This window comes from Nuphar pumila, chromosome 1 (assembly GCF_984573655.1).
Source record: "Nuphar pumila chromosome 1, dmNupPumi1.hap1.1, whole genome shotgun sequence".
Taxonomy (NCBI): Eukaryota; Viridiplantae; Streptophyta; class Magnoliopsida; order Nymphaeales; family Nymphaeaceae; genus Nuphar; species Nuphar pumila.
The window spans coordinates 9,800,863-9,826,146 of record NC_143249.1 but is presented as its reverse complement, the minus strand read 5'-3'; the positions used below and the strand labels follow the sequence as shown (position 1 = coordinate 9,826,146).

Here is a 25,284-nt window from a genome sequence, read left to right as displayed (position 1 = left end):
AACATATTTTAACAGTTAGATGTATCAAAGATGAAACACAAAGGGTTTTAGTCAAAGATGAGGAGATTAAGGAGAGATGAAAAGTTTATTTTGATAAGCTATTTAATGGAAGTCATGCTCAGGATCTTGGAGACTTATCCATTCCTTTTCATGAGATGAATCGTGACTTCATGCACAAGATTCAAAAGAAAGAAATTGTAGAGGCTTTGAAGAAAATGAAATCAAGAAGGGCAGTTGGCCCAGATGGTATATCTATCGAGGCTTGAAAATGCTTGGGAGAGAAAGGTTTAGAATGGTTGACAAATCTTTTTAACAAGATTTGGCGAAAAAATAAGATGCCTAATGAGTGGAGGAAGAGTACTTTGATGCCTCTATATAAGAATAAGGGTGATATACAAGATTGCATAAACTATCGTGGTATAAAACTCATGAGTCATACTATGAAATTTTGGGAGAGGGTGATTGAGTATAGGTTGAGGAAGGTTGTCATGATATCGGAGAATCAATTTGGTTTTATGACTGAAAGATCAACTATGGAAGCTATAAATCTTCTTAGACAACTTATTGAGAGAAATAGAGAGAGGAACAAAGATTTACATATGGTTTTTATTAATTTGGAGAAGGCATACGATAGAGTACCTAGGGACGTTCTCTGGTGGACAATGATGAAGAAATGTGTTTCTCTCAAGTACATTAGTATAATTAAAGATATGTATGAAGGAGTAGTAACAAATGCCCACACTTGTGGAGGTCTGACAACCAATTTTCCTATAACGGTTGGGTTACATCAAGGATCTGCTTTAAGCCCTTTCCTATTTGCTATAGTGATGGATGAGCTTACGAGATCAATTCAAGAAAATGTGTTGTGGTGTATGTTGTTTGCTGATGATATTGTTTTGATTGATGAGTCTAGAGCTGGGGTTAATGCTAAGTTAGAATTATGGAGACAGACATTGGAAGCAAGAGGTTTTAAGTTGAGTAAGAGTAAGACAAAATATATGGAATGTCGGTTTAGTAAGCAACGAAATTGTTTCAAATATTTGGGATCTATCATTCAAAAGTATGGAGAAATTGATGGAGATGTAAATCATAGGATAAAGGTTGGGTGGATGAAATGAAAAAGTGCAACTGGAGTGTTGTGCGATCGTAGAATGCCATTGCGGTTGAAGGAAAAGTTTTATAGGACGACAATTAGGCCCACTTTATTATATGGTACGGAATGTTGGGCTGCCAAGAGACATCATATTCAAAAAATGAGTGTAGCTGAGATGCGTATGCTTAGATGGATGTGTGGAAATACAATAAAAGATAAGATTCGAAACGAGGAGATACGTAAGAAGGTAGGCGTTGCATCCATTGAAAATAAGATGAGAGAGAATCATTTACAGTGGTTTGGACATATTCGGCGAAGGCCTAATGATGCTCCAGTTAGAAGGATGGAGAAATGGGAAAATATATTAGTTAAAAGAAGTCGGGGTATGCCTAGGAAGACATGGATGGAGATGATAGGAAAGGATATGAATGCTTTGAACCTCACCGAGGACATGGCATTGGATAGAAATGATTGGAGTAGAAGGATTCATGTGGAAGACCCAGAATGATTTTCTTTTTTGGTTCATATCGCCGACCCCAATTGTTTTGGGATGAAGGCGTAGTTGTTGTTGTTGTTGTATTCAAATAAAAAGAGTTTCAAATTCTTATCATAATATTAATTCAATTTTCTCTTGAAATACTTTGTAGTACAGTTCACAAATGGCATTAGCTGGTCTCTTGGCCCACCACTCTTCAAACAATTTAGATAAAGGGTATACAAAGAAATTGCTAAAGGTTTCTCAATGAATTATCAATGGTTTTCAGTTTTTCTGAGTGGCCTAGAACTTTTCTTAAACTATTTTTTTTTATTATCTTACATTTCTTTCTAAATTAATTATCAATTGTGTTCCTTGGAACTTCGTGTGTTTTACAGGTTAAGGAGAAGCGATTAGAACTTGAAAAGTTGAAGGCAACATTTGTTAAACGAGCATCTGAATTCTTGAGAAATTACTTTGCTAGTTTAGTGGATTTTATGATAAGTGACAGGAGTTATTTCTCTCAGGTAGTTCTCTTTGAGTTATTTTTGTTTTAGAAAACTTAGTCTATTTTATAGAAACTATTACAGGTTATCGAGTTTAACTGTAGGTTGTCCATTTGGATGGTTGCAGCGAGGGCAGTTGAAGAGGCCTGACCATGCTGATTTGCGATACAAATGCAGGACATATGCACGACTTCTGCAGCACCTGAAGGTTACACTTTTCCGTAAAATGGCATGCATATGGTACAATCTTTTGTATTTGCAAGGTGTTAACTATATAATTTTTTTTTTCAGAGTCTTGATAAGAGTTGCTTGGGTCCTCTGAGGAAAGAATATTGTCGTTCGCTTAACTTGCTGCTTCGTAGAGAGGTTAGGAGTTCTTTCTTAATGTTGTAATTCTCTTTTCTTCATATTTCATAACATGGGCATGCCACTGTAATAATGCTCTTGTTTAGTTGATTTAATTACTATTTTGTGTGCCCAACTATATTATTCTTGCAGGTTTCATTTAATGATGGGTAAGTGTTGGTTTCAAGAAAATCCTCTTTCAGTCCTTTTAAACCACTACTAGGGTTATTGGAACCATTATCCATAAAGTAATGTACAAACAAACTGGACATCAATTTAATGATAATATCCTCTAATCTAGAGGCACTCGTTTATTACTATCATTTGATTGCCCATTCTTGTAACATGGACACTCCTAAAAGGGCATCAAACCTATGTCGGTACGGGTGCGACACTTGGACACAGTTTCCACAATATAAGGTGTGGTCTGTTGAATCAGATTTAAGAGAGAAGAAGAGTTAGAGAAGCAAACCAAGGAGGATGAAGAGTAACTTCATTGAATAGCTATTAGGGTTACAACAAGATAAAAAGGGGGTGTCAACCCCCATAGAGCCTACTACAAGACAAAACAGTATAGTGTAGTAGTGGGATATAAGCTGGTTTACAGTAATACCCCTATACTAAAATGTATGTACAAAAAGATACAAAATGGGTATTACACACAATAGAACTATGACATTTCCTCAACACTCCCCCTCAAGCTTGAGGTGATGAGAATATAATCAACCCAAGCTTGAACAAGAATAATTAGAAAGCCTTTAAGGGTAATTTTTTTGTAAAACAATCAGCTATCTGGCTCTGGCTCTGGCTCTGAGTTACAATGTATGCCAAGGATATAACTCCATCCAGATATGCCTGACAAGTAAAGTGACAATCTATCTCAATGTGCTTAGTCCTTGCGAAATGGATAGCACTCTGATTGTCACAATGCAAAGTAGTTGCCGTGTCTATGTTTACTCCCATGTTCTGCAATAACCACCTCAACCAAATGATTTATGTAGTCACTTGAGCCATTTCACAGTATTCTGCCTTAGTAGTGGACAAAGCAATTCTTTGTTGCTTCTTGCTCTTCCATGATATTAATAATTCTCCTAGAAATGCACAGAACACTGAGTTAGAATGCTTATTCTGAGAAGCTCCCCTGAAATATGCATCACAGTATGCTTTCAATTCCAATGACGATGTAGCAGAAAAGAACAATCCATAATGCATGATACCCCTAACATATCAGATAATCCTCAAGTAAATCAAACTCCCAACTAACTACCTATAAACTGTAGGGTCACTGAGAAGTTCACCATCCGTATGCTTTAATTTGCAGATAGCTTCCATAGGAGTATTTGAAATGAAACAAGATGTGCACAATCACAATGTCAACAAAGGGCTACACAAGTGCACGAATCACAATATTGTCTCTAATGGACCGATTACAATCTCACAAAGGAGATATACAAAACACAAACTTCACAACAACATTTCCTCAACATGGTCAACCACACCTGGGTCCATTTTTGTTCGAAACTGGACTCTGCCAACCTTGACTGAGAGTAGTTTTGTCTCTATAGATATATCCTACTTTCACCCTCGCACATATTTTTTTTTTGAAATTGCCATGTTGCATCCATCGCACCCGCACTGGCACTGACACCCATGTGACAGTGCTCCATGCTATAGCTTCTTATTCAAGCAATCTAACATGGGTGGATCTTCAAGAAAATTAAAAGTATGAGTAACTTCAACATGCTTGGAATTTTTATACTGATCCTTTTCCTTTTTGTTGAACAAATTACCTTCTAAATATAATGCACCATCCAATGCTTTCTTAAAGCCAGTGTTATAAATATAATATCATATCATATCGTACAGTCTGATATGGTGTATCGTAGTATCGACAACTCATGCAATATGATATACCCCCTTGAATAAGAAAATGCAGTGTATTGGACCATACTAGACCCCCTTGAATAAGAAAATGCAGTGTATTGGACTGTACCAGTTCATATCGCACAGTATCATACGATACATACTGTATCGTAAGATATAGCTATTTTTTCACATTTTTTTGAAAAAATTCAGGTAATTTATTTTGGATCTTTTTTCGCTTTTAGTGATAATTGTTTTCATAAATAAGGTTTTAGTAGAGTCCCATTAACTTATTTCATAAGCTATGAGAATAAAGAAGTAGAAATTTCTTTTTAATTTATTTTGATTAGTGAAGACAAGCAAGAAGAAAAATATTATTATGGAAGAGCACACATTATTCAACTTTTGTGTTTATTGTAATTAGTGAAACTAATTAATGAAAGACATTGTTTGATTGTTATAGTTTGTTTACTCAAAACTTTTTCCTTTTGTTTTGTTATCTAATGTGACTCGTTAATAGTAAACCTTGTTTTTTCAGTTGTTAGTTTGTTACTATATCATTTGGCATGTTATAGTAGTACATGTGTATGTTTAATTGTTCATAATAAATAAATTCATTTTTTTGTTAAATTCATTCTATGTTTTTTTATTTTTTTGGAAAATTCTGATTTTTTGTATTTTTTATATTTTCCATTTTTTAAAATGTAGTTTATTTTGTATCTCACCCATATTGCCAGCCCTTCCATACGGGTTCTGATATGATAATTAACATTGCTTAAAGCTGATTAGCCAAACATGTTCATGTTAATTTTCAATTTGCATTTAGCATTTAAACTTCTCTTCACCTTGGTTTAGACTTCCTTGATCCTTTAATAGAAAGCTAACTGATGGTAGTCATTGTTATCATCTCATTTTGAATTCGAATGTACCACATGGTCCACATCAAACTCATCTCAGCTAAGTTGATGTTCCCTTGATTCCTTGATAGCAACCTTAACTTCTAGTAGTGAATATTTTACATGAGGCCATATCGTTGGAAGAATATTGTGCTCCCATTATACAAACTTTTAGATGCTGCTATTTCCTTCACCATTTTGTTCAGAACTTCCAGTTGGACAAGGGGGTTGATAACGTGAATACTCATTAAAAGTATTGCAATCGACCTTTCTTGCAAACCTCTTTACATGGGCCATATTTCTTGAATTTTTTTATACGTTTTAAGATTTTCTATTCATCTTAGATGAATAACATGATACTTTCATTGTAGTAGCTGTCAGTAGGTACCTGGATCTGGGATGGCCCTTCTGGATGGCTCTTCTTTCTTCATGTTTCTTAGTTTGTTTTTGTGCTCTATCCTTTACATATTGTGGAGATTGTTCACTGAAGAAATTTGTAACCTTGGGGTGTGGTTGAGATTTCCAGGATTTATGAAGAAAAGGAACATAGCAACCTTCGTAGACGTCTTTTAACCAAATGTTTGTGTACAAGCTATTCTTTTTATATTAGCATTCATATTTATACTATCTCTAATTCAATCTTTAAAGGTACTGAATGATTGTGATTTGCCCTTATTGTTATGAGGTCTTTCCTTTGCATTATTTTCTGAAATATAGAATTTCTTTATGTAGTAAGATAAACTTTACTAAGGTGATTTGTAGTCTTTCAGGCTCGTGAGTTTGCAAGCGAACTTCGTGCAAGTACCAAAGCATCAAGAAATCCTACTCTTTGGCTTGAAGCTTCTGTAGGTTCCAGCCAAGTGGCAGCTAGTGCAGATACTTCTTCAGTCTCTGAAGCATACTCAAAAATGCTTACTATTTTTGTTCCTCTACTTGTTGATGAGGTTAACTTATCATTTGCAAATATTCATCTAGAAATATACCATTAAGAATTTTCTTAGATGCAAGACTAATCTTCTTTGTTGTGTTACAGAGTTCCTTCTTTGCACATTTTATGTGCTTTGAGGTCTTGGCCCTTGTTCCACAGGGAGCTCCATCTACTACTGTTGACAAGGTTGGTTCTTACAATGATGACCTTAATGATGAAGATCTAAGTCCCATGGACCCTGATGGGAATGATGTCAAGCCTGGTAATTTTCCATGTTTTTTCTTTTCCATTTTTCTTATGCTTTACATATCTATCTTTGAAAAAGTAGTTAATAATTGTATGGTTTTTGTTAATTGCCTATTTTGCAGGCAAAGATGCTGCTGAGTTGGAAGCATTGAATGAAGCTCTTAAAGATTTGCTTGATGGTATACAGGTACTTATTCTAGTAATTATCTACTTTTCAATTTTGAGTCGTGATTGTCTTCAGCAATTGTTTTCTGGTTCTCAAGACCATCATAAATAAATGTATTAGAAAGATTGGTAGTGTAATAAATGGCAAAAAAAAATGTTTGGATCGGGTCGGCTCCAGATCTGGACCCGACCCGGATCCAAAGGGGGGACGGGCGGTCGGGCACCCCGACCGCCTCTCCCGTGCCTTTTAAGGTCGAGGTGAGGGAGGTTCACGAACCCCCCCCCCCCCCTCACTGTCTCTCTCTCTCACCGCCTCTCGATCTCTCTCACCCTCTCGTCTCTTCCTGACTCTCTCCTCTCCCGTCTTCGTTCCTCCTTGTGGCTACCGACGCCGGCGACTCGCCGCCGGCCACCACCCTTGTCTCGGCTACTGCAGGCATCGACGACAGTCGTCAACAACCTCCCTCTGCCGCTGCCACCGCCGGCGACCACCAGGTACACCCCTCTTTTCCCCTCTTTTTCCTCTCAGTCTCTTCTTTCTCTCCCTCACCTCTCTCTGTGGCCACGGGAGGGGTCAAATCCCCTCCCTGTGCCCCCTTTTAGCAGGGGAGGGGCACGACACCCCTCCCTGCTCTCCGATACGGTTGGGGGGGGGGGTGAGCCCCCTCCTCCCTGCCTCTTGTTACGGCAGAGGAGGGGCTCGCCCCCCTCCTCTTTATCCCCTCTGTCACGGCAGGGGAGGGGCCGAGCCCCCTCCTCCCTGCCTCCTGTTACGACAGAGGAGGGGCTCGGCCCCCTCCTCTCTGTCCCCTCTGTCACGGCAGGGGAGGGGTCGAGCCCCTCCTCCCTGCCTCCTGTTACGGCAGAGGAGGGGCTCAGCCTCCTCCTCTCTACTCCCTATTAGGCAGGGGAGGGGTTGAGCCCCCTCCTTGCTCTCTGTTATGGCAGGGGAGGGACTGAGCCCCCTCCCTGCCCTTTCGTTCGGCAGGGGAGGGGCTGAGACCCCTCCCTGCTTCGTGATACGGTAGGGGAGGGGCTGAGCCCCCTCCCTGCTCTTTGTTTTGACAGGGGAGGGGGTTGAGCCCCTCCCTGCTCTTTGTTACGGCAGGGGAGGGGGCCGAGCCCTCCCTGTGCCTCTTTTCTCGTTAGGCAGGGGCATCGCCCCTTCCTTCGTTGTTTTTCGGCTGGCCGGGGCAAGCACCCTTGCCTCGCTTTTCCCTCGCATCAGGCGGGCCTCCGTTCGTTGTTGACAGGCAGGGGCTTTGACTCTGCCTCTCTTCTACTTTGACAGGCAGGGGTGCAACCCTGCCTGCCCTCGCTTTATGAGGGCAGGGGTGCAACCCCCTGCCTCCTCGGAGTCCGCTGACAGCAAGTCAGCAGGGGCTCGCAACCCCTGCTTCGGTTTCTTGCGCTTATTGCAGGTGCACATTTGCACGATGCCCCTGCCTTTGCTTCCTTTACGTCAGGACGACGACATTGCCCCTGACCTTCTATTTTTGGTATTAGCTTGCTAAGATCGTTGCTTTTGCAGCTCGTACGACGGACCCTGCTCGTGCTCCGCGACCCGAGCCGCCAATCGCGTACATCCGCGGACGACAGCAAGCTTGCAACTCTAAAAGGTAGGGGAAGATTGCACAGAAGACTTGGACAATTGAATTGAGTTCAATTAACTAAAAAAACAATTAAATAAATATATATGCATATATATATCATATATATTTATACGAGTACACATTTAACTCAAGGACGCGGTTTTGCGATCCTTGTCCTTTACTTTGTCGTTGCGCATCGCGCACAGGTTTTGTGTTGCACTCCTGTTTACAGTTCCTTTACTTTGCCGTTGCGCATTGTGCAAAGGTTTTGCGTTGCACTCCTGCTTACAGTTTTTACTTGCCGTCGCGCGTTGTGCGAGGGTTTGCGTTGCACTTCTGCTTACTGCCTTTACTTTGCCGTTGCGCCTAGGCTCTTGCTTTTGCATATGTGTTGGTATTGCCTTGCTTTTGCAGATGACGTGCAGGTTCTTGCTCTTTGCGTATGCCTTAAAGGCATCCTCGTGGAGGATGCAAGAGACATCTATCACTCACTCTTGCGACAAGAGTTCAGTTGGGAGCTGACGATACACCTCCGTTTAAGGAGAGGGATATCTCGCAAGGATCCTGGCTCTTCGTGTGCGCAGTCCTGCAGAGTCGACTTGAGATTTTAGGGAGCTGCGCAAAGGCATCAAAGACTGCTCCAAATCGAAGCATTTGGAAGGATGTGACTGGCCGGTTCTGCTCACCCTTTTTGGCATATCTCAGGTGATCCCGAATTGGGGGTTCGAGCGAACTTCTTAGCGGGTGTCCTGTTGAGAAACCCGTATCCCGTCTATCGAGGCTGGTATCGAGTCATGCGAGGCATGTAGATACCCTGATAGCGGATGTGATTCGAGATAGTCACATGTATAATGTTGGCACAAGGTACTGCTGTTTCAAAAGATAGAGTAAAGTTGATAAACTTTACATCTTTGTGAAACAATCCTGTTAAGGCTTCTATTGAGGAGCTATACCCCCTTCATCCTAGGGTACTTGTAGTCGTGCACGACATGTCTAGTACTGCGATGATCGGATGAGACGGTCGTGCGACCTCGAACAACGCTAAATGGAAATGCTGTAATCACATAAATGGCCTCACATTCGGCTTCACAGGCAAGATGCTCGAGTGGTTTAAAGACCACAACATAGAATGGGTCGTTAGTTAAGCAACCCTTAACGCACCCGTTCGCTTCTGGTTGTCTGTCAAGGGAGATGACAGATCGGTACAAAAACTCTAATGAAAGGTTGTTAACAATCACCCCACGGGCAAAGATCCGACCTCTCCAGTCATTGGAGTTAGGGGATAGGGGCTACACAAGTTAGCTCAACACTTCTGCAGAAGTTGGATGCATCTGTGGCACTGCTTTTCAGCCTCTGGGTAATCCTCTCTCGGCTAATGCCGTCCCCTTTGGAGCGGACTCAATTAGCTATTCGGGTTATTGAAAATACATAGAATAACAGACGCCCGAACTAGTCTCAGTTGTTTCTACATTTTGCCTGCGCGTACCCGCAGGCCAGTAATTATCGAAACATAAGGTCTGTTCACACTGGTCGTGGGATTCGCTTGCACTACGGATTCGCTTGCACTACGGATTCGCTTGCACTACTGATTCGTTTGCACTACTGATTCGCTTGCACTACTAATTCGCTTGCACTACTGCTTTGCTTGCACTACTGCTTTGCTTACACTACTAATTCGCTTGCTTGCTCGATAGTTCAGTATGCTACTTGTTGAACTGTGCACGCCTGTCAAGGCGTTACTCTAGTTGGTCAAACTGCTTACGCAGTTCTTTGCGGAGTAATAAGGAGTTTCTCATACTAGTTAAATGCTTATAATAATAGCATTATACCAGTTGCTACATATTAGCATGTGACTTGCTTTATCCCTTGGTCGAACTGTTTGGTGCTTATTGTAGCGTAGCACTTGTTGGCTTGCATCTCTTATGATTGATGTGATTGCATACAGCTCGTAATCTACGAACTGGTGGCAACTAGGATTGATGTGACCGCTTGCAAGGTTTTAAAACCCGTGACTCGGAACTCGACTCCTTCTTTATTGACTCGTGACTCGGCGGGTCAACTCGGTGACTCGGACTGGGTTTTGTTAACTTTTGATTTTAAAAGAAAAACAATATATAATTTGTATCAAACCATGTTTTTCAGTAAACATATAATCTAAAGAGTTGACAATAAAAGGTTGCAAGTTCAGAGTAGAAAAAGTACAAACTTCTTCATAACAAGGTCACATGGAAAGATCAAGTTACATGAAGAAACTTCTTCATAACAAGCATGTCTTTGGTATTCAATGAAGGCCCCATGTAACTGAGTCTAGAAACATACTTAAACTCAAATTTCTAAATAGAATGGTTTAGGAATTTTAGCTAAACTTTTTCAGAAGACACCCTAGCTTTTGTTAGCTTTCCTTTGATCCTTTCTAGTGATCTCACCTCATTGAGAACAACAACACATCATCTTTCATAAAAAGCCAGATTGAATTAGTTGCAACAAGGTAAAACAACAATAAGAGAATGAATCACCAGAAGAAATTCCAATTATGACCAAGGGAAATGCTGTCACATGGATACATGTACAAGCATACTGTACAAGATCAACACAACTGGTATGATATGGGTGTTTCTGTCAAAAAATAAGGATGACAGGGTACATATTGTTATGCACAGGTGTGATACAGACTTTGTACAAAAATGATACAGACTTTGTTTCATAATATGTGTTCATAAAACAACACTCAAAGGCACCCAACACCAGAACATGAAGTACAAGCACCGATACGTGTATGCTTCACTTTTTTGTTAGATCTTTGAATCATTTTTTTTTGCCAATATGTTTAATCAACACATAAAGATTAATAGATTATTGTATCTTTGAACTAGTTTGTCTTGTAATTTATTATTTATTATTAAACTGTTATTTTGAAATACCCAAAAAATCAAATTTCAAATATCCCAGAACTCGGCCGAGTCAAGGCCGAGTCAAGTTTACCCTGCTGGGTTGACTCGCTGGAGGGCCGAGCCGAGCCGAGTCAACCGAGTCACCGAGTTGACTCGGCGAGTTTTAAAACCATGACCGCTTGTCTTATAAGCTGCTTACATATTGTGATAAAACTGTTGCCATATGATTGCTTATGAATGGCTTGTGATGTAATGGTTTATGCCTTACAATTAATTTAATTACTTGTCGATGGACTGAGCCATTTTATGGTAATTATATGTTTTACGAGCATTGTTATGAGTGCTTGTCTTATTCAGCTGTTTTGTTTGGCTGACGGGTAGAGTTAGTTACCCTTCGCCCATAGAATCAACTGAATTGTCATATCTGCGCGTTCTCATGTGTCGTTTACACATGCTTTGATGGCTTATTTGAGGATTGCAATATTCCTTATGGCAATCATACGATGCGTAGGATTATATGCTTATGCGTGGAGTGATACGATGCATATTGTTGATATACATGCTTGTGCCCATATATTGGTTACTGACATCGAGAGCAGTCAACTATTCGGAGCAGTCGATTGTATAGATGCGTGTATCACCGAGTAGGGTGTTTGTCGAGCACCTGATCTCCAAAGGATTATCTGCGAGGGCGTGTATGATCAAGACCAGGTACTCGGCTAGAGTGGTAGATTCTCGGTGAGGATGTACACTGTCCACGAATGGGTAGCCGCGAAGACGGTGAACTCCTGTGAGGAAGTGTATGGTCCAAGACCAGGTATACCATCTAGGGCGGAATTCCTTGTCAGGTTATACATTTTCAGACCAGGTGATCCGACGTTGATCTTGTTGTTTGTATTAGTGGCTATCGACCCTGAGAGCGGTCATTTGTGTTGATGCGTGTATCACAATGAATTTCATTGGATATGGCATTTGTTGGGGACCGACTTCCCAAAGGTTTCGCTGTGGGGGTATGTATGATCAAAATCAGGTGACCCGGCTAGAGCGGTAAAATCTTTGTTAGGATGTACACTATCCACGAACGGGTAGCCGCAAAGTCGGTGAACTCCGGTGATGAAGTGTATGGTCCAAGACCGAGTATACCCTTTAGGGCGGTAATTCCTTGTCAGGTCGTATATCTCCCGGACCGAGCGATCCGATGTGGATCTTGTGTTTTTGCTTACCATAAAAAGTTATGGTGAGCTGTGACGATCTTCTGAGATTGTTTGTGATAGCCAACTATGAATTCATAGTTTCGGCTTTCTGTTTTAGCATGATTACATGCTTGACTCAGGTGTGACAATCAGATCGTTAGTGATTTGAGTTAGTGTTTATGTTTTGGACCTTCTACGGAAGGGTGGGCTTTTCTGTGGAAGTATGACTCCTTAGTGCGTCATAACCGGTGACAGTTAGCCGCGTAAGACTTTGAGAGATGAGAATAGATTAATGTTGTTCAGGACAAAGCGTTTGTTAGAAGTAGTGAGCGACAAACGATGTCCTTATGGTGATTAGATGCAGAGACCTCATTCTAGGAACGAGAACAAGCTAGTTGCGTGGTAGTTTACAGCCTACGATCAATTGAGTCGTATGTTGCGTTTGTCAGTTGAACTGCTTACTGTTTGCATTACTTACTCGCTCGCACCACTTATTCGCTTGTACTATTTATGCGTTTGCACTATTCACCTGCTTGCATTGCTTACCTGTTTAACTGCATATCTGTTTTAAACTGCGTAGCCTACTGAATTAAATGTACTTAATTCAGTTTCCTGTTAGTCTCTCTTGTGCACCTACTAGTTTTTCGCGAAACTAACCCATTCTATGGGTACAAGTGATGATTAGGTACACTACGGGCGATGGCGCGATTGCAAGATGGCTTCAAGACTTCTTCTTCCTGCTCTTAGCTCACATCCTGGACGCTTGGGTTTGTATCGGATTTTCCTTGGGATATCCGAATCTTGCGAGTTTTGGTTCTTTTAGCTAACGTGCCCAAAGTTGTCAGCTTGCCTTATGATTTATTAAAAGAAAAAACTTCCGCTGATTTCATAAACAAACTCTGAAGGAAAGAGATATTTCTAGTCTCTTGCCTGTTTTTCTGAAAAGGTTCGCAAGTTTGAAATTTGGGGCGTTACAGGTAGTAGTTTAGGAAGCTGCTTACTGAGGAAGAGTTAGTCTCTAAGTTTTCTCACTGATATATAGCTTGTATTGGCAGAGACAAACTTACTGTACAGGTCAAGAGCCCTTGGATGTGGAATCTTGTTCGGAATATAAGGATGATGAGTTAAGTGCTTGCTTATGCTTGTCATAGTGCCAGACACATGCCAATTAGAACCTAAAATTATACTTGGAAAATATGGGCATTAGATACTTGAAGAGTGAGAGCAGTAGTGTTGAAAAGCCTAGAGTTTGGGAGCCCTGTGGTAGTGTACAAGGGTCAAATCTATCTTTGTCACTTCCATGTATATGTTCATAGATTGTATTACTATTATCTTATTTTTGCCTTACAGGGATCAGTACCTCAAAAAATAAGGATAACCATTCTTACAGAAATATCATGCTGTTGCAATATTTTTGTGATATTGCCAATCTTGCTCCAAAACAATGATGTCTTTGAAGTTCTTGCAATATGAAATATGACCTATATCTGTGACTGATATGTGTGTGTAATGTGTCTGTTGCATGTGTTCATGCCCATGCATGTGTGTTTATAAAAGGGTTAGAAGGAAGATTTTTAGATAGAAAAATTAAAAAATGAGGCTATCACCCTGTCAGGTTGTGGCTTAAGCCTCACACTGTGGAGCAAGCTATATGCCTTATGATGCACAAGTCTCAAGTAGAGAGGTATTAGCCTGGTAGCGTGCATGGGGCTAATGGCCCACCCATTAAAAGGACAGCCAGGCTGTGCCAGCCCATGGCCTGTCAGTGAGTTGGTCAAGCCCCAACCAGATATGTAGATCTGAACTGACCTGGCCTGAACTGGGCTTAATCTGGTCCCTCCTGTGAACTGGCTGGGATTGACCAGGCTGCACTCGTGAGGGGTTGGTGGGGCTCATCCATGATACAGGTCATGCCAGCCCATTGCTCACCCTTATCTAAGGCTTAGGAGAGCCACTCTTCTCTACTGTAGCACTAACCTAACCATTCCTCTTGCCTTGCTTGTAGCTTGTGGCGTAAGGCTTTCACCCTGCTATGAGTTTGTACTTAATCCTTGAATGAAGTTCTCATGGTCATGTTTCTGTTTATGTAAAACTGTGTTTAGTGTTACTGCAGAGTGCAGATGAATATGTATTCTGACCATGGTTGCCAGTTGAGGAAGCGGGAGTGGGAAGCGATACGGGAAGCGGGAGCGGGAAGCGAGGCACTTTCAAAATTTTAGGAAGCGGGGAAGCGTGGGACCACTTAGGAGCGATTCGGGAAGTGTCTCGGAAGCGACCTAGGAAGCGTCTCGGAAGCGACATAGGAAGCGTCTCGGAAGCGAGGGGGAAGCGAAAAAATAAAAATAAAAAATACAAAAAAATTGAAAAAAACAGGGGAAGCGTGGGGGAAGCGAGGGGGAAGCGTGGGGGAAGCGAGGGGGAAGCGTGCTTCCCATTAAAGGGAAGCGCGTCCCCCATTAAAGGGAAGGGCGTCCCCCATTAAAGGGAAGCGTGCTTCCCAAAAAAGGGGGACGCGCTTCCCAAAAAAGGGGGACGCTTCCCCCCACGCTTCGGAAGCGCGACGTTCCGCGCTTCCGAAGCGCGCTTCGGGGAAGCGCGCTTCCCCTTTTAGCTAGGCGCTTCCGGTAACCCTGATTCTGACCCTTCAGAAAATGAAATATTCTTGTGATCTTAGGCCTCAATATGTTTGCTTATATCTGGCATACCTTGTTATATTACTTGACTAAGTGCTCCTTTCTGGTTTTCTTCAGATAGAGCATGTTTATATCATCATGTTTTTTGTTTAATTATTTATTGGTTCATATAAATACATGAAAACGTAAATTGAAAACGATATTTTTCTGTTAGTCTCAATGTGTTTTCTTGTATCTGGAATACGTTGTTGTATTAAGTGTTCCTTTCTGTTTTTTTTTAGATTCATATCATCATGTTCATTGTTTGAAAAGTCTCTTGTTCTTTGTTGGATTATATATATGCACAGAAATGTATTTGGAAGTGTTATTATGTGTTGTACTGTCGTGGAGAAACTATCCTCAGACTGCCTACTTAAATGATTCCAGGAAGACTTTTATGCAGTAGTGGATTGGGCATACAAGATTGATCCTCTCCGGTGCATATCCATGCATGGGATTACTGAGAAATACCTCTCTGGTCAGAAGGCAGATGCAGCAGGTTTTGTACGCCGTTTGCTGGATGACCTAGAGTCCAAGATTTCCTTGCAGTTCAACAAGGTTCCATTCAACTTTGCCTGTAGTCATACGTATCAAAGTTGAAGAATTTATTTATGTCCACTGTTTCTGTCATTGTGATCAGTTGCTAGTCACCCGTTTATTGCAGTTTGTGGATGAAGCTTGTCATCAAATTGAGCGAAATGAAAAAAATGTTCGTCCCTCTGGTGTTCTCCCTTATATCCCAAGGTATTTTATTTTAAGGAAGTTTGAGGTCTTGTTTCCTTTTGCTCATATTTAAATTGGTGTTTCTGGAACTGTTTAGGGTGCCAGGGAAAAAAATGTAAGTATACAATCTTCTTGGTGAATTTGCTATTATGCTTAAGAAATTTTCCAGAAGTGGTTATGGCAATTGGACCTTAGTAGCAGGAATGTTATTCCGAGACTTAATGATGCTGCTGTTGAACACTTTTCAGATTTTGATGAAATTTTTTCCTTTGTTTACACTCATTTTCAATAGCCTACACAGTCTGAGCAAAGGGCCTCAACTATAGTCACAAATATTGCTGTTTTTATTAGATCTCATGATTTATTGTGAGATTTTTGAAAATCAATACAAGCCCCATAAGCCACTGTTTTCAAAAATGGATCTGGTTATTGAACAGGTGCCATTTAAAACTTTTGAATTTCTCGTTGCTTGAAGTAGCATCCACGTACATGATAAATTACATGTCTCATGCTTATCTTCTGTGTTATCCTGGAAATCTGAGTTGTTACATATTGTTTGGATGGTTGTGGTTTTTTAAAATTATAGTCACAATGTTGACCTGTTTCTTTGGGCTATTTTCAGTATTATTTCTTAAAAAATAACCTGCTAAACCTTCTTCTGTGGAACCTAAGGAGCAAGCAATCTGTTTTTTAGGTTTGCAACCCTTGCAACACGCATGGAGCTGTACATACAAGGGCAGTCCAGGGACTTGGTTGACCAAGCATATGCAAAATTTGTGAGTGAAGCATCAATTACATGTCTCTTTTAGTCGTTTGTCACCTCATGTATACTTTTCAGTGAAGGTGATGAAAACATGTCAGAAAGGCTTCTGTTCCTGTATACTTTGACTAAAACTATGGAAACAACTTGACTATAATAGATCATGTCTTATTTATTTTTTCCTCGGAGGCTTGTTGGAGAAGCTTACTTATAAACTATGGATAATATTCCTCTTTGAAGAAAACAGAAATGGTGCTAAAAAATGTATGCAAATAGTTTGTCTTGACCTTAGCTATTAAAAATTTCTTTACAATTTATTTATGTTTTATGGTGTTTACTAAAGATGAGTTTCAGTTATTCTCACAGGTTGCAGATTAACTTGAGTGTCTATACAGGTTTAACTTATAAGCAGACGTTTATTTTTTCTTGTGATGGCCTAAGGAACAGAAGAAAAGAGGGGTCAATAAGAGGCTGAAAAGGACTGAGAATTATCTTGTATCTAAATTGAAATAATTTTCTTCTGATGAGAATACCGTAGTTCTAAATGGAAGAGAACTATCTCAATGAAAGTAAATTCTTGGCCTTCCCAACAAGTGAGGGAGAAAATAAGTGGACCAACTCCTCCACCTTACCCATTAGACAGAGTCTGGGTATAAAATTAAAGTTCTTTGTGGATCCTAGAATATGTTATGTTAGTGGATGACAGCAGTGCCACTGTATGTCAGTAGACCTTACATGGCCGCTGCTGTGGACCAAGTTGCTGAATTCATGCATGAAGTTGGCATTTCTCATTATTGATGTTGTGAAGTGCAGATTCAGATACTAAACAGTATTGATGAATGTGAGGTTAATTTTATCAAAGGGTTGTAAATGTTGGGTCGGGTGCTCTGATGGTATCCCCCTCAAATCCGCACTTGGGAAACCCTCGAACTAGGCGTTTTACTGGTGCCTAGTCGCCACTTTTAACTACAAAGGTTGACCCTGATATATGATGGAAAAACAAAGAAAACCAATTGACTAGAATTTCATAAGGCATGATAATGAAAGATCTGGAGAGTAACTATAATTTGTAGGTTAAAAATCACTTGCTTTTTAGTTTTGCAAATTAACTGTCAAGAATTCAGCATTGGTTTCTCAAACTTCTGAGTTCATGTGAATTGTAAAACATGGAAGACGAAAAAGAGAGTGAGAAGAGAGAGGAGAGGAAGATGTGCAGCAACCTGAAATCCCTCAACCAACAGAAGGCTGGATATTTCATTATAAGATGTATTTATACATTAGGGAACATGAGACAATATATATATATATATATATGCCCCTGATTAGTTACATAACTGTTGGGTCTGAAATAACATAACACAATGCAATATATCACAAATGTGCCATATGGGAGCATGTTTCCACTATGATCCATGGTCTTATATCACCTTCCAACCACCCCTGTCTAGCTATATGAATTAAGAGCATGAATAGCCGTCTTTTAACCCACCATCTGCTGCTTTCTTTTGAAAAATAAATGGTAGTTGGTATTTCTGGAACATAATGTGGGTTTGGCATTTAATTAAGCATGATATTTTAAGGGTCAGTTGAGATAGCTGGATTGTTAGGTTGCACCAGCATAACTAGTATTCGAATCCCATGGGGTTTATTCCCTAGCTTGGTTATCCACGAAAAAAGAGCATGTCTTTTTATGTGCCACCTCAGCAGTAGTTATTCAGTGACTTCAGTAAAGAGGGCACTGTGGTCAATGCAATGTTGATTGTTTTCTCCTTTCAATTCTGCACCAACTATGAGTTTCAAATTGAATTATGAATCAAAATGAAAATTGTATTTACAGATTACCATAATGTTCGTGACATTGGAGCGTGTTGTACAAACTGAGCCTAAGTATGCTGATGTTGTACTTCTGGAAAATTATGCTGCTTTCCAAAACAGGTAAAGATTTATGTTCTTGAGTCCTGATTTTTCTTGGTCAGTAAGAGATTTCAACTGTATATGACTTTCTCAGGGACATGCTGAAGAAAAAACTTATCGTATTTATTTTATGCAGTCTTTATGACCTAGCCAATGTTGTTCCAACTCTTGCTAAATTTTACCATCAAGCTAGTGAGTCATATGAGCAGGCTTGCACACGCCATATTACTTCAATTATATACGTTGTAAGCTTCGTCTGCAGAGCATCCTTTAACCTTACATCAATTTGTGCGAGAACTGTTGGGAATGAAATTATTTTCTTGCTTCAGGCATGGTGACTGCCATGTGCAAATCCATTGATAATAATTTCAAGTGTATAAGCTCTTTCTGATTCTTTTCACCTTTGCAGGTATTTGACAAGTTATTTCAATTTGGTCGTAAAATTGAGGATTTGATGTATACAATTTCGCCAGAGGAGGTAAATAAATCAGATAGCATGTCTCTTCATTTGTTACCTGTGAATGAAAATGTTGACAGTGCTATTTGCAACTGAACTAGCTCAAGGGTATGGTGAAACAGAAATTGCCTGCAATCCATGCAGCATAGCACTTTTATGTTGCAACTAATTAAATTAATTTTTTGGAAAGATTGCTATTCATGTGTAAATTAGCATCTATTATTCTTTTATTTATGGGCGTTTACGTCTTGTAATGTTGCTCTGGTTCACAAAGAGTATTTAGCATATATGATTACCTAATTTTCAATATGTTGACATCATCTATTTTCCATTTTCATGTTGATTAAATACCTGAATTTATACTGTGAACTTGTTGGACTTATATATATATATCTTATGAGCAATATTTTCTTTGCAATTTTCAGTCACTTAGAGGATTGCAACTATAACACTTCAAGTAACCATGCGTGTTGGATCTATTTCCACTGCCTGCATTAAAGGGTTGTGCAACTTGTGTGCTGCATCTTAGCTTACAGATTTGGTTGCTTTTATGTCTGATTTTTTATTTTTTGGGAGGAGTCTCTTCTTGCACTTAGGAGTGAGTGAGAAGTCGCTCATTGTTATGCATGCTAATCATGCGCTCCACTTTCATGTGTACATCTTTTCTGATTGGTATACGGGTTCAAACAGGTGCTTAAGCCTTTTAATGAGACCATCTCTATGATTTGCATCATAACAAATGCCTATAAACGTTCACCAATTGATGTTATCATGTATATTCATGTATGTATTTGATATTCCCATCCAGGCACACACAGAAGTTGGATCATTTTGTCTACTTTACTGTTTCATGAAATTTGTGGCTGCAATGACATTGCATTCTGGTTTATAGTGTCATCCTTCCACATGCAAAATCTACATCTTTCATTGGTTTCCTTCAAACTGTAATGTGCTAAATCCTTGGTCTTAAGTCTAGTCAGTCTTTTCCATCTTGATGTGCAGCACGTCATTTCGAGATTAAAGTTATGTGATACCAATGGCATGCTAATAATCCAACTACTTATAGGTGACATACATGTCAACCTATGTCACAGGGATTCGGCCAGCCAGGTGCCGCACCCGCATTGACGCGACGCGATGCGGGTGCGGCACCGGGTGCGGTCAAACCAACCCTAGGTGCGGTCAACGCACCCAGGGTCATAAATGTTCAATTTTTGGACTTAAAAGAAAAGCCCAATGAAATGGGCTGGGGGGATTGGGGCAGAAAGCTTTTGCCCTCTCCTCCCGACCTCGATGCTGCGACCCATCTTCTCCAACACCTCGACGCGACAACGAGGTATCACCGTCTCCAACCCACATTCCGACGACGCCTCCTCTCTGTCTCCAACCCAGGTATGCATTCTCTCTCTCTCAATCTCTCCTTCAATCTCTCTCCCCTCGTCTCTCTCAATCTCTTTCCCCTTTCCCCTCTGTGTTACTGTGTACCTCTCTCTCTCTCTCTCTCTCTCTCTCTCAATCTCAACAAAATGAAATGCCTGATTAAAATGCAATTTGTTATATATGCTTATCAACCTTACCTTGATTTTTTATTACCTTCAAGACTTTTCAGTATTAGAATATGGATCAGATATGGATATTAGAATATGGATCCAGTCGAATCCATATCCGATACAGCCTCTTATGTCTATGTGTAATATGTAATACTTGTACAAGACCGTTTTGTCCATGTATTTTATTTGTAACCCTATTTAATATTAATGAAGGATTAGTGCAGTCGATCAATGCATCAGAGTGGCTGCTGATTCCCAAATATCGAGTTTTCTCTTTTTTCTCTCTCCCCTCTCTCTCTCTCACCGATTCCTTGATTCTTTGAGGAGTTCTTTCATGGTATCAAAGCAGCGACATATCTGGGAGAAAGAAAGCTCTTCATCAGGTCTTGTGAACAGTTTTCTGCTGCAAAAGCTGTACCCAGCCTCCTCCTGTCAGGTCTCATGAACAGTTTCCTACTGCAAAAGTTGTCCCCAACCTCCTCCTGTCAGGTCGAGTTTCCTGCTGCAAAAGCTGTACCCAGCCACTTCTTGTCAGGTCGAGTTTCCTGCTGCAAAAGCTACACCAGCCACTCTGACAGGTCGAGTTTCCTGTAAAAGCTGATCCTCATTTCTTTTCTTCTCTTTTCCCGAGCCCCGAGTTTCTTTTATTTCTTCTTGTCGCACAAAACAGAAGTCTCTTTTCTTCTCATTTACCGAACCCCTTTCTTTTATTTCTTCTTGTCGCATGAAACAAAAGTCTCTTTTCTTCTCATTTACCGAACCCCCTATCATCTGTTCAGTCTGTCCATTTGGCTGCCCACACCAAAATCACGTCTGGTCACATGATCCTCATTCTGTCCCAAACAAACGCTGAATCAGTCCCAAACAGACCTATTACAGTCTGTCCATTCATCTGTTCAGATTCCTACCGAGTTTAAAGCCATGTCGTGACATACTTCTTCTTGCCGAAATCTGTCATACAGCTGCAGTTTTAGGATATAAATTCATTTTCTGTCGTAAGGCTGTTTTCTGTCATAAATCTGTAAATGGATAATTCAGCCAACTCGGGCCTTTCGTCCAACTTTCTTGGGCAGCTAGTTTATGAAAAACTGAGTACAAATAATTATTTGACTTGGAAACGATAGATTATTCCCTTCATCCGAAGTCAAGATCTTTCAGGTCACCTGGATGGCTCTATTCCAATACATCCAAAATTTATCACACAAGAAGCGAAAGAAGATGGAGATGGACCAAACATTATTTGTAACCCTACTTTTGTTACTTAGATGAAGCATGATCAGGCTCTGGTTGCGTACATCACCTCTACATTATCACAAGAAGTATTGGTCTATATTCCTGATGATTACACAACTAAAGTCTTGTGGGAGACTCTAGTTCAGACCTACTCTCAGATATCAGAGGCTAAAGTGTTGTTTCTCAAGCGTGAATTTCAGTCTTTAAAAAAAGGAACAATGACCATCATTGAATTTTTAAATCAAGTCAAAAGCATTACAGACCAATTAGCCATAGTTGGACATCCAATGTCGGATAAAGAAAAGGTGCAACAGACACTCAGTGCCCTGGGATCAAAGTATCATGTTCTTGTGACTTCTTTATTGTGTTTGCTGACGTTACCTAGTTTTGAAGATTTACGTGCCAAACTGTTCTAGTATGAGATGTCCTTGAAAAGATTTTTTGATGCCCCAGCAGGACAATCATCTATACATGATGTTCTTGCCACAGGGATGACTGCTGATCGTGCACGAGGAGGGCGTGGCAGAGGAGCACAAATCCAGGGTGGATGTGGTTTGCTGCCTACACCCAGCCCTGTCAAGGAATGTTCCCACATGTTACCAGTGCAAAAAACGTGGCCATATCAAAGCCAACTGTTGCTTCAATCCTCAAAACCGCAACAGAATGCACAACAATAGAAACATTGTCACATCAGGATCTGCGGGTACCTTTCGGGTCAGTGATGACACTAAGGATCTTCTCTTGGCTGCTATGGTTTACTTGAACCTGAAACAGAATGATGATGAAATATGGTATGTAGACTCTGGGGCAACAACTCATGTCACTGGCAATGCAGGTAAGTTCTCTACTTTGATCCCCTATTTTGGTAAATCTAATATTGTAACTGGAGATGAGACTCATCACCCTATTTTAAACGTAGGCAATGTTCTCATCCCTTTGTTTGAATCTTCATCCATTCCTTTATCTAATGTTGTCCATGCACCAAATATAAAGAAAAATATTGTCTCTGTTTCTAAGCTTGTTGATTCTACTAATTCTTTTGTTGAATTCACTCATATTTTTGTCTTTGTCAAGGACCTTCAAACGAAGAAGATGTTCGCTAAAGGAGAGCGACATGGAAACATGTATATCTTCAATGAAGATCCAGCCTCCAGTGTTCTAAAGCCTCCCAAGTCCGATCATACTTCTAAAAGTATTCTAAGTATATCCCAATGTAATAAGCCAGAACTTTGACATTTCCGTCTTGGTCATTGTAGTTAAAGTCTTTATTGAAAAACTAGTGTCCAATGAATTTCTTTCAGAGTCTGTTTCTCCTTCGTTGAAGAATAAAATGTGTTCCAGTTGTCAGGTTTGCAAAAGTCATGTACTTCCTTTTCATCAAATAAATAAAAGAGCCTCCATGCCTTTTGAGATAATATGTTATGATGTGTGGGGCCCAACTCCCAATTCTTCATCTTCTGGAAGCAAATATTATGTATCCTTTATTGACGTTTTTTCTCACTTTACCTGGATATTTTTTATGAAATACAAATCAGAGGTTTTTCTCATTTTTCGTCGTTTTCATGCTTACGTTAAAACCCAATTCTCTCAAAACATTCAAATTCTCCAATGTGATGGAGGTGGTGAGTATTCCTCCAAAGAATTGCTAGATTTTCTCTAAGATAATAGGATTCATCATAGAGTTTCTTGCCCGTACACTCCACAACAAAATGGTATTGCCGAACACAAGCACAAACATATTATGGAAAGTGCAATGAGCATGATGCATGGTTCTAATATGCCTATTAGTCTTTGGACAGAAACCTTTCATACTGCCACTCATGTGATAAACCGTCTTCCTATGCCTATTCTTGAAAATCAGTGTCTCTTTTATGTTCTCTTTGGTGTACATCCTGATTATGATGAGTTACGAGTTTTTGGATACACATGTTATGTGCATATTGATAGATCCATGAGAACTAAGTTTCAGGACAAAGCCTCTATATGTTAGTTCGTAGGTTATGCAGATGAACCAGAGTTACCAGTTGAGGAAGCGGGAGCGGAAAGTGATACGGGAAGCGGGAGCGGGAAGCGAGGCACTTTAAAAAATTTAGGAAGCGGGGAAGCGTGGGACTACTTAGAAGAAAATTTCGAACCGTCTCGGAAGCGACCTAGGAAGCGAACCAGAAGCAAGGGTGAAGCGAAAAATGAAAAAAATGGGGAAGCGTGGAGGAAACGTGGGGGAAGCACGCTTCCCATAAAAGAGAAGCGTGTTTCCCATAAAAAGGGGACACTTCCCCCTCACGCTCCGGAAGCGCGACGTTTCGCGCTTCCGAAGCGCGCTTCCCCTTTTGCCTAGGCGCTTCCGGTAACTCTGAGATGAACACAAGGGTTACAGGTGCTATGATCCTGTAAATAGAAGGATCAAAATTTCTAGAGATGTTTTTGATGAAAATAGTTTTCTTGCGAATAAAGCAGATCATAATCGTGACCATATTGACACCAATGATAATTGGTATGATCCATGGCTCAGTGTTGAACTCCTTTCGCATGCTGGAGATTACACTACTTTGGTTCCTAAAAGCACAAATGATAAGACGGTTTCAGAAGAGGCATTGAAAACAGAATGTTTGAGATACAAAGGGAATGTCTATACCAAGCGACTCAAAGAGCGAACACATGTGCTTGCTAGAGGATGCGTGGCATTGCCAAATAACAGAGAGACACTAAGAAGATTGGGCAGGATAAGGCATCCCATTGAAAAGTGGGTGAGTTATGATAGTTTTTCAATGGTTTTTCAGGTCTTTCTATCCAAGATTGAAAAAAAACGAAGAACCACTTGGTTTTTGTCAAGCTATTCATTCTAACAAATGGATTGAAGCGATGAATGAGGAAATCGAGGCACTTCATGAGTGTCAAACATGGGAGATAGTTGAACGTCCTCCAGATAAGAATGTTGTTGGCTCAAAATGGGTTTATAAGATTAAATATAAACCGGATGGTAGCATTGAACGATACAAAGCGCATCTTGTTGCCAGAGGTTTTACTCAAGAATATGATCAAGATTATGAGAAAACTTTTATTTCAGTGGTGAAAATGGGAACTATTCGTATTATTCTTGGCCTGACAATTGAACATGGGTGGACTCTTAGTCAGCTTGATGTTAAAAATGCATTCCTGCATGAGAATTTAAAGAAAGAAGTTTACATGGAGCAGCCTCAAGGTTATGCAGAAGGAGACCCAAAGAAATATGTATGCAAATTAAGGTTTGAAAGTTTTTCCTTAGAAATTAAAAACCACGGTTTCATCCGTTCCCAACTTGATCATTCTCTATTCATATACAAGGATGGGACCAATGTGGTTTTTTTACTTATATATGTTGATGATATCGTGATCACTGGCAATGCCCGGATCACATTCAGCGAATCAAGGTGCTACTAAGTATACGGTTCAAGATGAAAGACCTTGGGGAACTTAGATATTTTCTTGGTGTAGAGGTTGACAGACAGGATGAAAAAATGTCATTAACTCAACGTAAATACACTCTTGATCTTCTGGGCAAAGCAGAAATGACAAATTGCAAACCTCTACCTACACCCAGTGTTGCCAATCAAAAGCTCAACATTTGTGATGGTGAGTTGTATTCAGATGCGAGCAAGTATCGCAGTATAGTGGGCATGTTACAGTACCTCACTTTTACCAGACCAACCATCATATATTCTGTAAATCAAGTATCTTAGTTCATGCATGAACCGAAAACTGGTCACATGAATGCCGTCAAACGTATTCTTCGTTATTTAAAA

The 25,284-nt window shown here is 40.2% G+C and overlaps 1 protein-coding gene across 2 annotated transcripts in view; it reads left to right on the top strand.

Annotated features, from left to right (window-relative positions):
• Positions 1–25,284, top strand: part of LOC149847916 (exocyst complex component SEC3A-like) — a 117,930-nt gene that overhangs the window by 67,351 nt on the left and 25,295 nt on the right. The window contains exons 11-22 of one of the 2 annotated variants that reach the window (XR_016432390.1): positions 1,967–2,095; positions 2,202–2,282; positions 2,366–2,440; positions 5,949–6,122; positions 6,212–6,368; positions 6,475–6,539; positions 15,253–15,423; positions 15,513–15,609; positions 16,283–16,364; positions 18,186–18,283; positions 18,399–18,507; positions 18,672–18,740. Coding sequence is in view for 1 of the 2 variants with exons in the window: in XM_090008887.1 (XP_089865013.1) it covers positions 1,967–2,095; positions 2,202–2,282; positions 2,366–2,440; positions 5,949–6,122; positions 6,212–6,368; positions 6,475–6,539; positions 15,253–15,423; positions 15,530–15,609; positions 16,283–16,364; positions 18,186–18,283; positions 18,399–18,507; positions 18,672–18,740 (1,290 nt within the window). In the remaining variant the exon portion in view is untranslated. The remainder of the gene's footprint in view (positions 1–1,966; positions 2,096–2,201; positions 2,283–2,365; positions 2,441–5,948; positions 6,123–6,211; positions 6,369–6,474; positions 6,540–15,252; positions 15,424–15,512; positions 15,610–16,282; positions 16,365–18,185; positions 18,284–18,398; positions 18,508–18,671; positions 18,741–25,284) is intronic. The other variant, XM_090008887.1, reaches the window with a different exon arrangement.